Genomic DNA, 14,339 nt, shown 5'->3' with positions numbered 1-14,339 from the left:
ATCGATGGGAAATGGATTACAGGTACAAATAATTACTTAATAAAAATATCTTTACTGAATATTAATAAATTAAAAATAATTTACATATGTATATTTACAATATAATATTTTAAGGTAATAATCGATCATTATGTTACATAGCAATGTAAAATTAAACACGAATTTGAAACGTCCGGAGTGCGACATAGTTCCATCTAGGTTTTATGAAAACTGTCAACAGATGGCGTAAGACAACATTTTAAGTGTAACATTTCCTTTGCCAGAAAATAAAAAGGAGGTGTGATGTTTCTGTACGCGGTACTTATAAAGAGTATGTAATCACTACGTTGTACGTACATATTTCGTATTCATCTATACTACATACCTACTACAGGGCATCGACAATAGAAGTACCTGTTACCATTTAGAAGATAAAGTCGGATTCTAATCTTTGTTTTTGGCAATAATTTATTCATAAGTTACTATGAAGGTGTAATAGTCTCATATCTATTAAACTTTATTATTTTGATAACCCTTTCATTTTATCAATGATTCATAATTTCCTTAGCGTTATTTGCAGATGCGTCCGGGAGCCCAGTGTTACGAAGTTAATAAGTCTTCCCTCTCTTTTAATCCATAAGGTGAATCCAGGAGATAGAAAGAGAGAGGAAAGTAAAGACGTTTGTAAGGAAAATAATTATTTACAGACGTCTCATATACATGTGCTAGCTAAATCTTTGTAATTTCATCATCCTCCTGGCTTTAGTCGCTTTAGTTGCATCCTCACCACTCTGAAGATGACCGTGGATCCTGGATTGAGTGAGACAGGTTTTTACACAAAGCTACTCCCATTTGACCTGCGCAGCCTTTGCAGGGCAAACTAACCCATATTGAATCTATCATGGTAATGTTATCCAGTTGCGTAAATATGCGGGGTTCCACACCACAAGAGCATCTGTTAGCACTCAAACTAATGTACATAACATAGTATATATTTTAAATCAGATAGCTGTAAAGCTGGATGGTTCTTTTGAAGAATTTAAAATAATAAAAAGGAATATGAAAAGAAAAATCAACATAATATGTCAATCTTATATTTTTCATAGAATCACTTTTACAAAATAGCACTATAATAATATTTGCTTAAAAATTAACCCTGTCACAAATTCTGTTTGATGTAGTACTTAACAAAAGTAAAGGTATACTTATAAAATATAAATCAATACATACGGAACAAATTACATATTACTCTTTTACTCGACGTAAGTTCGAAACTTGTGTCACCAGATACTAAATCAACGATAACATATCTATACTAATATTATAAAGCTGAAGAGTTTGTTTGTTTGAACGCGCTATTCTCAGGAAATAATGGTACGATTTAAAAAAAAAATTTCGTTGAATGGACCATTTATCGAGGAAGGCTTTAGACTATTCAACATCACGCTGCAACTTCACAAAATCTACAAATCATGGAAAATGTGAAAAAAAAACGTGGAAAATTATTCCCCCTGAGAGCTTCAATGATGCTCAAAATAACTATTCCACGACAAACTCGCGGGCACAGCTGGTTTTATAATAAATACATACTTATATAAAACGCCTAAGACCATTCAGAAAAGTTCATTTCTCATCATGCCCTGGACGTGGTTCGAACTTATATTTACAATGAAATTCAATTTAATGTTGTATTTTACAGAAATATAAGTGCATTACCAATATATTTGACAATACTTAATTGGATACACTATTAAACTGATTAAATAAGTAATTTGATTTAAAAAAAAATAAGAATTTTTTGATATCATCATCGTCAAATTAAAAAAAAAAAACAGAATAGATAACGATACAATAAATAGAATAAGAAAGAAAATGTAATAGATGAAAAAATATTCGAAGAAATATCACAAACAATTAAAATTCTTTCTTCTTCCTCCTGGCTTCCCGGTTCCGGTTACAACCTCAGGAGGAGCCCGGGGTACGCATTTTACTATGAACCTGTTTTGGGTAACCCTGGTTTTACATACAATAAAGTCACTTATCACAAAGGCGTAAAATTCAAAATTAAAACAACGAAATACAAAATTTACACATAAAAAAATTCACAATATATTTTTTACATATTTCACGATAACATATTTGATACATTACAAGATTAAAATCTAAAGCTAGGAACACACTGATACACATTTCTTAATATTTCTATAGATTTTTAATTTATCTAAGCGATCACAAAATAAGTATTTACCGGGGTCTTCACTTCGCTACTTCGGTAGGAATTTTGAGATACATACTTATACTGATACTTAATTATGTCATAATCAAATTTGTAGTTTATGACTGAACCCTTTTCTATAAATCCTGAAATTCGCCGTGTAGTTCCCGGTACATAAGAATAGGACCACTCCATCTCATTTCCATGGATGTCGTAAAAATCGACTAAGGGATAAACTAATAAACTTGGGATTCTTGTTGTAGGCGATGGGCTTTCATTATAAAGCCATACAGAGCTTTCAGGTAGCAGAGTCAGCAGATCTTTTCAAGTCTGTCGGCTCTGTCTACCCCGTAAGGGATATAGACGTGATTCTATGTATGTATGTATGTATCTTATTACCTATGTATGTATCCAAATCTGTACAGCCAACAGAAGAATCAATAACAACATTCGAGGATTCACATCTCAGAATTGTCCAATGCCTTGTTGTCGTAGCCTCTCGCCGTAGTAACAGAGGCGCCATCTGTGTCGAAACTCGCATCGCAATCGGGTTCAACGACCCACGGCTGTTTCTCAGCCGACGCGAACACGCCGTAAACTACCGCCCCGACGAGATAGATGGCGCTTGATATGAAAAATACTACGCGCCACTGTTCAGCCGTCTGAAAAAATTAAATAACATACATATAATCACGTCTATATCCCTTGCGGGGTAGACAGAGCCAACAGTCTCGAAAAGACTGATGGGCCGCGTTAAGCTTTTTGTCTATAAGATAGAATCGAGATTCAAATAGTGACAGGTTGCTGGTCAATCGCCTAAAAGGAGAATCCTAAATTTATAAGCCTACCCCTCAGTCGCCTTTTACGACATCCATGGGAACGTGATGGAGTGGTGGTGGACCTATTCTTTTTTCAATCGGTGCCGGAAACCACACGGCAGGGACAGAGACGTGAGATGGAGTGGCGGAGGACGTATTCTTTTGTTCAATCAGTGCCGGGAACCACACGGCAAGGAGTGACAGAGAGACGTGACATTACCTTGTCAGTGACGATGGCCCCGGCCAGTGGGGGGCTGACGATACCTGGCAATGTCGCCACGGTGTTGGACAGACCCATCATTATAAGCTTACCCCTCAGTCGCCTTTTACGACATCATGGGAACGTGATGGAGTGGTGATCCTATTCGTTTTTCAATCGGTGCCGGAAACCACACGGCAGGGACAGAGATGTGACATGGAGTGGTGGTGGACCTATTCTTTTGTTCAATCAGTGCCGGGAACCACACGGCAAGGAGTGACACATAGACGTGACATTACCTTGTCAATGACGATGGCCCCGGCCAGTGGGGGGCTGACGATACCTGGCAATGTCGCCACGGTGTTGGACAGACCCATGAGGACGCTCGCATGGGGCGGAGCTATGTCGAGATGGTTGACGCTGGAAATGATGTAATTAATAACATTTTTGTGATGGGAAAGAAGATATAGTACTTATATAGTGATATAGTGACAGGTTTATATAGAAAACATACATATATTATCACGTCTATATCCCTTGCGGTGTTGACCGTGCCATCGGTCTTGAAAAGACTGGAATGCCGCGAGATTTAGGTAGGTTGTTTGTGTAGGTAGGTTGAGATAGGTTGCTACGATGTTGCTATATGATTTAGATTTAAGAGATCTATATTTGTACATTGGCGTCCGATGAAAATGCTGCAGTGTAGTTTGTTCCGCCGCTTCCTCTACACACGCGCTTTGGAAGCGGTAGTAGTTATAATTAGATTTAAGTGATGTGACGTCAATAAGTGATACCTTGTATCCAATTTTGAAAATAAATCTATTCTACATACATACATACATATCATCACGTCTATATCCCTTACGGGGTAGACAGAGCCAAGAGTCTTGAAAAGACTGAAAGGCCACGTTCAGCTATTTGGCTTAATGACAGAACTGAGATTCAAATAGTGACAGGTTGCTAGCCCATCGCCTAAAAAAGAATCCCAAGTTTGTAAGCCTATCCCTTAGTCGCCTTTTACGACATCCATGGGAAAGAGATGGAGTGGTCCTATTCTTCTTTTTATTGGTGCCGGGAACCACACGGCACATGAAATACAAAGTAATCACCTGAATCCGGACCACGCGAAGCCACCAAGACCCACGGCTATTGTAAGAAATACGAGGCATCCTACCACAGTCGTGGAATACGCAGCGGCGACCATGAATATTGTCTGGAATTGAAAGATAAACTTGATTAAAAAAGAGATATTCAAAGTTTTTGGTCCACAATGAGCGTGTTCAATGTAAGATACATAATATGAGTTTATACATACATACATACATAAAATCACGCCTCTTTCCCGGAGGGGTAGGCAGAGACTACCTCTTTCCACTTGCCACGATCTCTGCATACCATTATACATGAGTTTATTGAAAAACAAAATTATCTTTCACCTGGCTCTAGGTACATACATACATACATATGGTCACGTCTATATCCTTTGCGCTTTCCCATTCATGTCGTAAAAGGCGACTAAAATATAGGCTTATACACGGGATTCTTTTAGGCGTTAGCCTAGCAACCTGTCACCATTGTTGGATCTCAATCCCATCATCCTACTAATATTATTAATGCGAAAGTTTGTGAGTATGTCAGGATGTCAATATGGATATTTGTTACTCTTTCACGCAAAAAAATACTAAACCAATTACGATGAAATTTGGTATGTAGGTAGCTGAAGACCCAGAATAACATAAAGGCTACTTTTTATCCCGGAGTTCCCGCGGGATTGATTCCACGCGGACGAAGTGGCGGGCGGCCTCTAGTAAAGCTAAACGTGGCCTTTTAGTTTTTTCAAGATTTTGTTCAAGGTTCTGTCTACCCCGCAAGGCATATAGACGTGACTATGATATGTACGTATATATCATAAATATATAATAAATATAAATATATACGGGACAAATTACACTGATTGAGTTAGCCTCGAAGTAAGTTCGAAACTTGTGTTACGAGATACTAACTCAACGATACTATATTTTATAATAAATACTTATATAGATAAACATCCAAGACTCAGGCCAATAAGAAAAAGTTCTTTTCTCATCTTGCCCTGACCGGGATTCGAACCCGGGACCTCCGGTGTCACAGACAAGCGTACTACCGCTGCGCCACAGAGGCCGTCAGCGATCGGTAACGCAATTATCGCTGATTGCAATTATTTAGGTAAGTAATAAACGAGCGTATCTCAATCGTATCACCAAAACATACATACATATGGTCACGTATGGACTGCGGGGTAGACAGAGCCGACAGTCTTGAAAAGACGGAATGGCCACGTTCAGCTATTTAGCTTTTTGTTCTTGCGTTTGTGTTTAGTAAGTTAGCAGCGAGCGGCTATATACGCAACTACCGACTTTTTTTATTTTTATTAAGGACTAGCGACCCGCCCCGACTTCGCACGGGTGCAAAATTATAAATGTTATTATACATAAAAACCTTCCTCTTGAATCACTCTACCTGTTACAAAAAACCGCATCAAAATCCGTTGCGTAATTTTAAAGATTTAAGCATACAGACAAACAGACTAAAATAGCGACTTTGTTTTATACTATGTAGTGATATGTGTTTGAATGCTCACACCAACAAATGTACATATTTATTTTAAATGTCTCCTCTGTAAGTTAAATGTAAATTTCTTTGAGAAATAAAGTTCTTTAACCACCAGCTCCAATCTAAAAACATACATACATACATAAAATCACGCCTCTTTCCCGGAGTGGTAGGCAGAGACTACCTCTTTCCACTTGCCACGATCTCTGCACACTTCCTTCGCTTCATCCACATTCATAACTCTCTTCATGCAAGCTCGGCGGTTTCGGGTACTTTTGACCTGACCCTTTACCAGGACATACATACATACATACATATAATCACGTCTATATCCCTAGCGGGGTAGACAGAGCCACCAGTCTTGAAAAGACTGATAGGCCACGCTCAGCTGTTTGGCTTAGTGATAGAATTGAGATTCAAATAGTGACAGGTTGCTAGCCCATCGCCTAAAAGAGGAATCCCAAGTTTATAAGCCTATCCCTTAGTCGCCTTTTACGACATCCGTGGGAAAGAGATGGAGTGGTCCTATTCTTTTTTGTAATGGTGCCGGGAACCACACGGCACTTTACCAGGACGTCCAATCTAAATACTTAATCGACTTTATACATTACATACTTGTGCCAAGAAAGCTGTACAGTTGAACAGTTTCCTCACGTTGGTCCTGGTCAGGATCCTCCTCCTCATGAGGAGGTCGGCGGCGTGCCCCGCCCCCTGCAACACTAGCGCCATCGCCAAATACGGAACGGCCGACAGGAAACCCGTTTGGGAGATCTCGAATTTGAAAACGTCTGAAAATTTTTTTTATGAAACTCAATGAAATGTAATTTAAAGGCACATCGTATTATATCAAAAAGTCGAACAAAACGCTTCGATAGTTCTTTTTTTTTGTTCGTGTAAAGATTTATGTACTATCCGTACATACATATGGCCACGCCTATATCCCTTGCATGTGCGTGTGCTCTGAGGGCCACTCTCTCGAATTTCTTTGAAAACATGTTCAGGATTTAGTGAAGATTCCCAAAGAATTGTGAAAGTTGGAACCAGATTTTGTGAAAATCAAATAAGGGAATTATGGGCTTTAAAGTTGGACCCTCAATCCGCACATAGAGGATTGAGGGTCCACTTGTACCGGATAAACTAAGGGCACTAAAGAAAAAGTCTTTACGCCAAAATGTAAGATAATGCCAAGCAAAAATTGCGGACACAAGAAATTACAAGAAAAACATTGTATTATTTTCCATACCTGCGTTCAAAATGGACCCTCACGTGGAAAGATTATTACGCTTATAATAACAAAACCATTAACTTTTGGCTACTCTTTGAAACCCTATATTATAGTATATAAATTGTGACATTTTGTGAAAGAAATAACAGATCACGATATCATGTTGGTTAAAAATTATCACCTAGTTAAAATTCGGACCCTCAGTCGTCCACTTTTTGGTTTTCGTTTTGTTTCGCTTAACGTATGATAGCTAACAAAAACACAAAATTGTCTCCTTTTGTGGAAAAAAATGTGCAACAAATTGATATAATTTGTTAATAATAATAATTACGTTAAAACAACAAATTTTAATTTACACTGAATTGACTATTAATGTATGTGGGTAGGGTGACATTAATTTTGTTTTTGCCCACCTTTAATTTTTAATGTAGGTAGTGTTAATTCTGAGTGATGTTTTTGTGTTGCACAATAGTCGCTATTAGTTTAGTAAGCAATATCGTTTATGTGAGTGCATCGGAAGTGATTGGTGATAAGGATTTGTTGCGAGTTCTATGAAACAGTGATAATTACGTTAATGCATTTATAAATATTTAATGTGCAATCGTATCTTTGTACAAGCAAGACACTCGCGTTCAAGGAAATCAAACTTTTGATTTAAAGTAAGTCTGATTTCGATAGTACCTACCTAGTCTTATAATTTAACAACTACTATTAGGTACACACTAATTAAATTTCTCCTAAAGTTGAATATACTGCTATGATATTGATTTTTTTCACGTGTATATCTGACCTACACTGATGTCAGATTTTTCTCGCCCAGGCATCTATAATGTTTTAACGCATAAGTGCCTGTTATAGTGTACTATTGTAATTTACCAGATGTATGATGTCTTTATTATGAAATTTGATTACAATCTTCTCTAAATTATTGATAACGTATATTTTATTTAATAATATAATAGGGATTTTTCTCAACAGACCTATAACCATGCCAAGAGGACGCATACCATCTGTTCCAATAGAAGAACAAATATCATTATTTACAAAATATATAGCTAATCTGCAAGATGTACACATTAAATATAACAATCCAATATTTTTAAAAATGTCTCAAGAAATTAATGGAAGAATGTCTAGTAAAGCTCTGCACATGTCATTCTTGCGGCATCGCTGTTCTATAAGTACAGAAAACCTGTCCAGCGATGTTATCGACACCAACCCTTCAATAGACACCACAACAACTGCTGATTCTGTGTCTGCTAAAGAGTCGGTCAATAATTCTTCATCATTCTCGTTTGATATTGATGTACATGAGTGGGAAAAAATTAAACCCGTTCGATCTATCAAGAAACGGTGTGATTCTAACCGCTACAGGACTTATTTAACTTTACCTAAATTTAAATGGTCGACAATGCTAAAAGAAAATATTTGGCTGAATTCAAAATTACCGTGCACATGGGTTCTAAAGACGAGCAAAATTTCAAGTGAACAAGTCGTAGTTAAAGGCCACTGTTCTCAGTGCAATGCACAAATCAATGTTAATATTTTTAAAAGGACTCACAATTTTCATACAGCCTCCTGCAGTGTATCGAACTTTTGTCTCGAAAACAAACACAATGTCTAAAAAAAATCTAAGCTGAGCCCGTATAAGCGACAAAAGTTAGCGGAGATATTAAAACACAGACCGGCTATCGCAGTGCACAAAGATTTAGCTTCTGAGCTATTATCTGAGGGACCTGATGATTTAAAAAATGTATCATCTCCACCGGTATTACCAACTGTTAGTGCCCTACGGAAAATTAAGTCAGATGAAAGGATTGGCCGGCAATTTCACAATGATGTAGTTTTATCTTTGTTGACTATGTCTCATGACGACAAATACAAAAATTTATTTCGCCAAATTATTACATTTCCAAATTTTACTGTCCACTTTTGGAGCCAACAACAAGTTGATTTCTACAAAGTGTACTGTGAAACAACAAATAGGTCAACAATAACTATTGATGCTACAGGCTCAATTTTTAAAGCAGTTTCTCTTCCAAATGGTGCAACTATTACCAAACGTCTGTTTTTGTACCAAGGACTAATCACGTGCGATAAAAATTTGCGTTCCGTCCCAATTTTTCAGATGGTAACTGATTCTCATAGCCATGTATCTATTTGTAATTGGTTAAGGATCTGGAATTATAGTGTAGATGGGATGAAGCCTCAAGAAGTCATAACTGATGATTGTGCAGCATTAATATCAGCTGTGATCACAACTTTTACTGAATTCACTTGTACTAAAACATACATTGAACATTTATTTTATATTTTGAGTGGAACCAATCTAGAAATGCCACCTGTTTATGTTAGACTCGATACGAGCCACTTCATCAAAACGTTGCACAATTTACCATGTCTACAAGGAATTGACAATGAAATCAAATTATTCTATATTAGATGCATATATTATTTAAAAAAATGTGAAGATTTTGATAATTTGAAAAGTACTATTAAGGACATATTAGACGTGTGCTACAGTAAAAAAATATCTTTTACAAAAAGAAAACTCGACAGCATTTTAAAAAATAAAGACGTTTGTTTTCCACCATTAGATGATAATGAACACACCGAGAGTATAGATTTTGTAATTGAGGAACATGAAGTTAATAACGATTTCTTTTCTTGGTTTGATAAAGAAGTTCTTTTAAAAAAAACAATAACGATAATCACGATACTGATGCTAGAGAAGACAATCCATTCTATTTGCCGACAATTGCGGCTACACTGCGTAGGATATTATTCAAACTTCCACTATGGTCTAATATATTAGTTTCTCATTTTAAATCTGACAATCTGACTCCATCGTCTGCGGGTGTGGAAAGCTTTTTTAAAACAATTAAACATTTAATCTTCAAAACTAAAACACAGAAATACAGAATAGATGAATTCATTCAGATTTTTGCACAATATATAGAAGGTGACCTTAAGTCGTCAAAAGTTGACCTAGAAAATGGAGTTACCAATAAAGTTGTGAAGAAAACAGGTGTTAATAGAAGAAAAAGGAAACATTCTCAGAAAAAACAAATTATAAAAAAGGCCAAGTTAGTTAAAGTACTTAATGAGGACTCCGTTTTTTCAGATAAGCCTTCATTAGTTGAAAATTGGAGAGGAGAAGGTACAGATGACGATACAGCTACTAAAATACTTAAACAAATTAAACATATGCAAAACGGTAACTTATGTTCTACTGTTGAAGTTAATAATAGACAAACAAAAATTATAAATACGTGCGGACTAGATTCAACATTTTTTCTTTTGTGTTTCGGTTATATTCAAAATCAATATATACATGATTTGATTAACATATTCAGCTCTGAATTAATCTCAATGTACATTAAATGTTTGGCAGGTACAACAATAAGTTACGATCCATACAAAATCCGAGCAGATTTAGCACTCAAACATTACTTTAAAGAATCTTTACTAAAATTAAATAACGACGTCGTTATTGTTGATTGCCAAAGTAATGTGGCAAGTTTTCATGAAACTGTTCTTTTGAATCATTTTTATAGTGCCTTATTTTCAAAACGATGTGTTAACGAGTTTTGTACATCGATTTCAATTGAAAGACAATTTGCTTTCTTACCACTCAATTTGGATATGTTATCCGTTTTTGGGATTGAGTCTTTGGAGGACGCGATTTGTTTTGACGAATCATCTAAGTTATGTCTTCATTGTGGCTCTAACGTATCTGTAAATTACGAATTACACGTTATAATTACAGTTGACTTAAACGGTACCGGTGAGCATTGCTTATTGAATATTCCATATACAATAAGAATAAAATCAAAGTTATATGAACTCATCGGAGCTATTGAATTTGTTCCTCCACCCTTTTCAGATAGTATTGGTCATTACAAATGTCATGTTTTAATAAATAGTAATTTCCAATGTTATGATGATAATAAGAGAAAAATCGAACCAAGTTTATTAATACCGATAACTCTACATTTATTAATCTATGCTGCAATTTAAAAGGGTAAATGAAGTCCAACGCTGCTTCCATTACAAATTTTAGACATTTAAAAAAAAACATTCTGAAAAAGCTATTTTTAGTAAGCTATGCAAAATGTTGTCACCCTATTTCATTATTTTCATACTAAATTAAAATTGATTTTCTTATACAATAAAAGATGTTTTTATTAACCAATGGTACTGTATTTGTTGCACATTTTTTTCCACAAAAGGAGACAATTTTGTGTTTTTGTTAGCTATCATACGTTAAGCGAAACAAAACGAAAACCAAAAAGTGGACGACTGAGGGTCCGAATTTTAACTAGGTGATAATTTTTAACCAACATGATATCGTGATCTGTTATTTCTTTCACAAAATGTCACAATTTATATACTATAATATATTTCAAAGAGTAGCCAAAAGTTAATGGTTTTGTTATTATAAGCGTAATAATCTTTCCACGTGAGGGTCCATTTTGAACGCAGGTATGGAAAATAATACAATGTTTTTCTTGTAATTTCTTGTGTCCGCAATTTTTGCTTGGCATTATCTTACATTTTGGCGTAAAGACTTTTTCTTTAGTGCCCTTAGTTTATCCGGTACAAGTGGACCCTCAATCCTCTATGTGCGGATTGAGGGTCCAACTTTAAAGCCCATAATTCCCTTATTTGATTTTCACAAAATCTGGTTCCAACTTTCACAATTCTTTGGGAATCTTCACTAAATCCTGAACATGTTTTCAAAGAAATTCGAGAGAGTGGCCCTCAGAGCACACGCACATTCCCTTGCGGGGTAGAAATGCCAATAGTCTTAAAAAGACTGAATGGCCACGTTCAGCTATTTGGCTTAACGATAGAATTGAGGCTCAAATAGTGAAAGGTTGCTAGCCCATCGCCTTAAAAAGAATCCCAAGTTTATAAGCCTATCCCTTAGTCGCCTTTTACGACATCCATGGGCAAGAGATGGAGTGGTCCTATTCTTTTTTGTATTGGTGCCGGGAACCACACGGCAAATGTACTATCCGTAATCATTCAAAAGTTGAATATCAACTATCCGTAATGATTCAAAAGTAGGGTATCTCATGGATAGGCATATAACATCTTCTTTTTTGAGTTTGAGTCAAGACAAAGTGATTGTTTAGAAAGAAGTATGTAGGGATCGTTGCAAGTAAAAAGATGTCCTCTCTGCCTGCTTCTGTGAGAAAGAGGCGTGATTTTTAACCGCCTTTAAAAAAAAGGTGGTTGTCAGTTTGACTTTTATATATGTTTGTATTTGTATGTCTGTATGTTTGTCCACGATTATCTCGTGTTTCGCTGACCCGATTTTCATGCGGTTTTCTGATAAAACTAAAAAAAAGGAGAATATAGAATGTAGGTGGTCTCTTTTGACACATGTTATTTATTATGTACCTAAAGTTTGATAGATAACAAGCATCAAAATCTTTTACTTGCAAGTATATAATAGTCAATGATAAATTGATTGACATATCAACGCACAGCTCAAATTGACTATATACTTGTGAAAATTAGCGGATTTTTTGTTTTACAGCGGCAGAGCAGCGATCGTACTCTTTTGTATTATAGACCTCTCATAAAGTGAGCAAGAACATCACAAAAGCGTCAATCAAGGCGTCAATAGACCCCACATAGAATTTTGAGAATACTAAATAGTTTAGCTTCCACCGCATAGATGGCGCTGTACATGAATATAAGTGCAACAATAATTGTCTTAAACAACCATTTACTTCGTCTACTCTGTACGGGAAGTTATATATATATGCACACACCTCTCATAAAAGTGGGCAGGAATGTGAGTAGCGTGTAAAATCCCCAGTTTTCACTGAAGTGCGCCATCACAATGGCCCACACCGGCGGAGAAGTAAGCATTGCCTTCCACGGATGTCGGAGCTGGGATCCTTCTACGGCCGGAGTGCCGCGAGACTCCTGGGATATTTAAATTAAAAAAAAAATTCATGAGGTTACTTTAAACATAACATTATAATTGTGAAGTTGACGTTGTTGAAGAAAATGCTGCAGTGCAGCCTGTTACCGCTTCTTCTGCACTGACGCCTTGGAAGCGGCAGTAAACTTAGTTTTAAGTAATTTATTTGACGTCCACCAGTAAGTATTGTTAAACCATACGTTTTGACAATTATTAAGCGATATGAAGTAGGTATCATATAATAATGAATAAAAAATTTGAATTTTGCATACATACATACAATCACGCCTTACGGAACGGGTAAACAGAACCAACAGTTTCGCAAAGACTGATAGGCCACGTTCAGCTTAATGGCTTAATGATGGAATTGAGATTTAAACAGTGACAGGTTGCTTGCTCATCGCCTGAAAGAAACCCAAGTCTATAAGCCTCAGTCGCCTTTTACGAGATCCATAGGAAAGACAGGAAATGGTCCTTTTCTAAAGTGGTTGTAGAAATTACAGTGGGTGGTTGAAATTTTCAAACAGCCCATAATTAAAAAGGAATAATAACATAGAAATCTTACTAATATAATAAATGCGAATGTCAGGCTGTGATTATGGATGTTTTTTTACTCTTTCACGCCAAAACGACTGAACCGATTACTATGAAATTTGGTATGTCGGTACCGGAAGATACAGAATAACACATAGGCTACTTTTTATCCCAGAGTTCCCGCGGGATTATTAGGGTTTCGGACGAAGTCGCGGGCGGCCTCTATGTAGAAATAAAACTTTATACCTATAATAAAAAGTTTACCTGTATATATTTCAATTCAGCTGGTGTTATAAGAGGATCCTTCTCAGGTGATTCTTTGACGACAAGCCACCACACGGTCGTCCAAACTAAACCCATGATACCTGAAAAAGTATTTACACATACATACATACATATGGTCACGGCTTTATCTCTTGCGGGGTAGACAGAGCCATAGTCTTGAAAAGACTGAATGGCCACGTTACGCTATTTGGCTTAATGATAGAATTGAGATTAAATAGTGACAGGTTGCTGACCCATCGCCTAAAAAAGAATTCCAAGTTTGTAAGCCTATCCCTTAGTCGCCTTTTACGACATCCATGGGAAAGAGATGGAGTGGTCCTATTCTTGTATTGGTGCCGGGAACCACACGGCACAAGTATTTACACAATTTCAGATAGTGTAATCTTGACCTTGGCTAGTTATGTCTCTCATATGAATAGGTATACGTATTATCACGTTTATCCCTTGCGGGGTAGACAAAGCCAACAGTCTTGAAAAGACTGATAGGCCACGTTCAGCTGTTTCGCTTAATGATAGAATTGAGATTCGAATAGTGACAGGTTTCTAGCCTA

At 36.5% G+C, this 14,339-nt stretch overlaps 1 protein-coding gene across 2 annotated transcripts in view; it reads right to left on the bottom strand.

The window, feature by feature from the left end:
• Positions 1 to 2,536: 2,536 nt before the first annotated feature.
• LOC106130179 (vesicular glutamate transporter 1) overlaps positions 2,537 to 14,339 on the bottom strand; it is a 37,306-nt gene continuing 25,503 nt past the window's right edge. For both annotated transcript variants that reach the window (XM_060945024.1, XM_060945023.1), the window contains exons 6-11: positions 13,768 to 13,868; positions 12,815 to 12,971; positions 6,419 to 6,591; positions 4,321 to 4,424; positions 3,511 to 3,631; positions 2,537 to 2,856 (exon numbers count right to left, since the gene is read on the bottom strand). In XM_060945024.1, coding sequence (XP_060801007.1) covers positions 2,653 to 2,856; positions 3,511 to 3,631; positions 4,321 to 4,424; positions 6,419 to 6,591; positions 12,815 to 12,971; positions 13,768 to 13,868 — 860 coding nt within the window. In that variant the 3' untranslated portion in view covers positions 2,537 to 2,652. The remainder of the gene's footprint in view (positions 2,857 to 3,510; positions 3,632 to 4,320; positions 4,425 to 6,418; positions 6,592 to 12,814; positions 12,972 to 13,767; positions 13,869 to 14,339) is intronic.

Source organism: Amyelois transitella, chromosome 7, assembly GCF_032362555.1.
Source record: "Amyelois transitella isolate CPQ chromosome 7, ilAmyTran1.1, whole genome shotgun sequence".
NCBI classification, from domain to species: Eukaryota; Metazoa; Arthropoda; class Insecta; order Lepidoptera; family Pyralidae; genus Amyelois; species Amyelois transitella.
The sequence above is the reverse complement of the archived record's forward strand: the minus strand, read 5'-3'. Positions and strand labels throughout refer to the sequence as shown.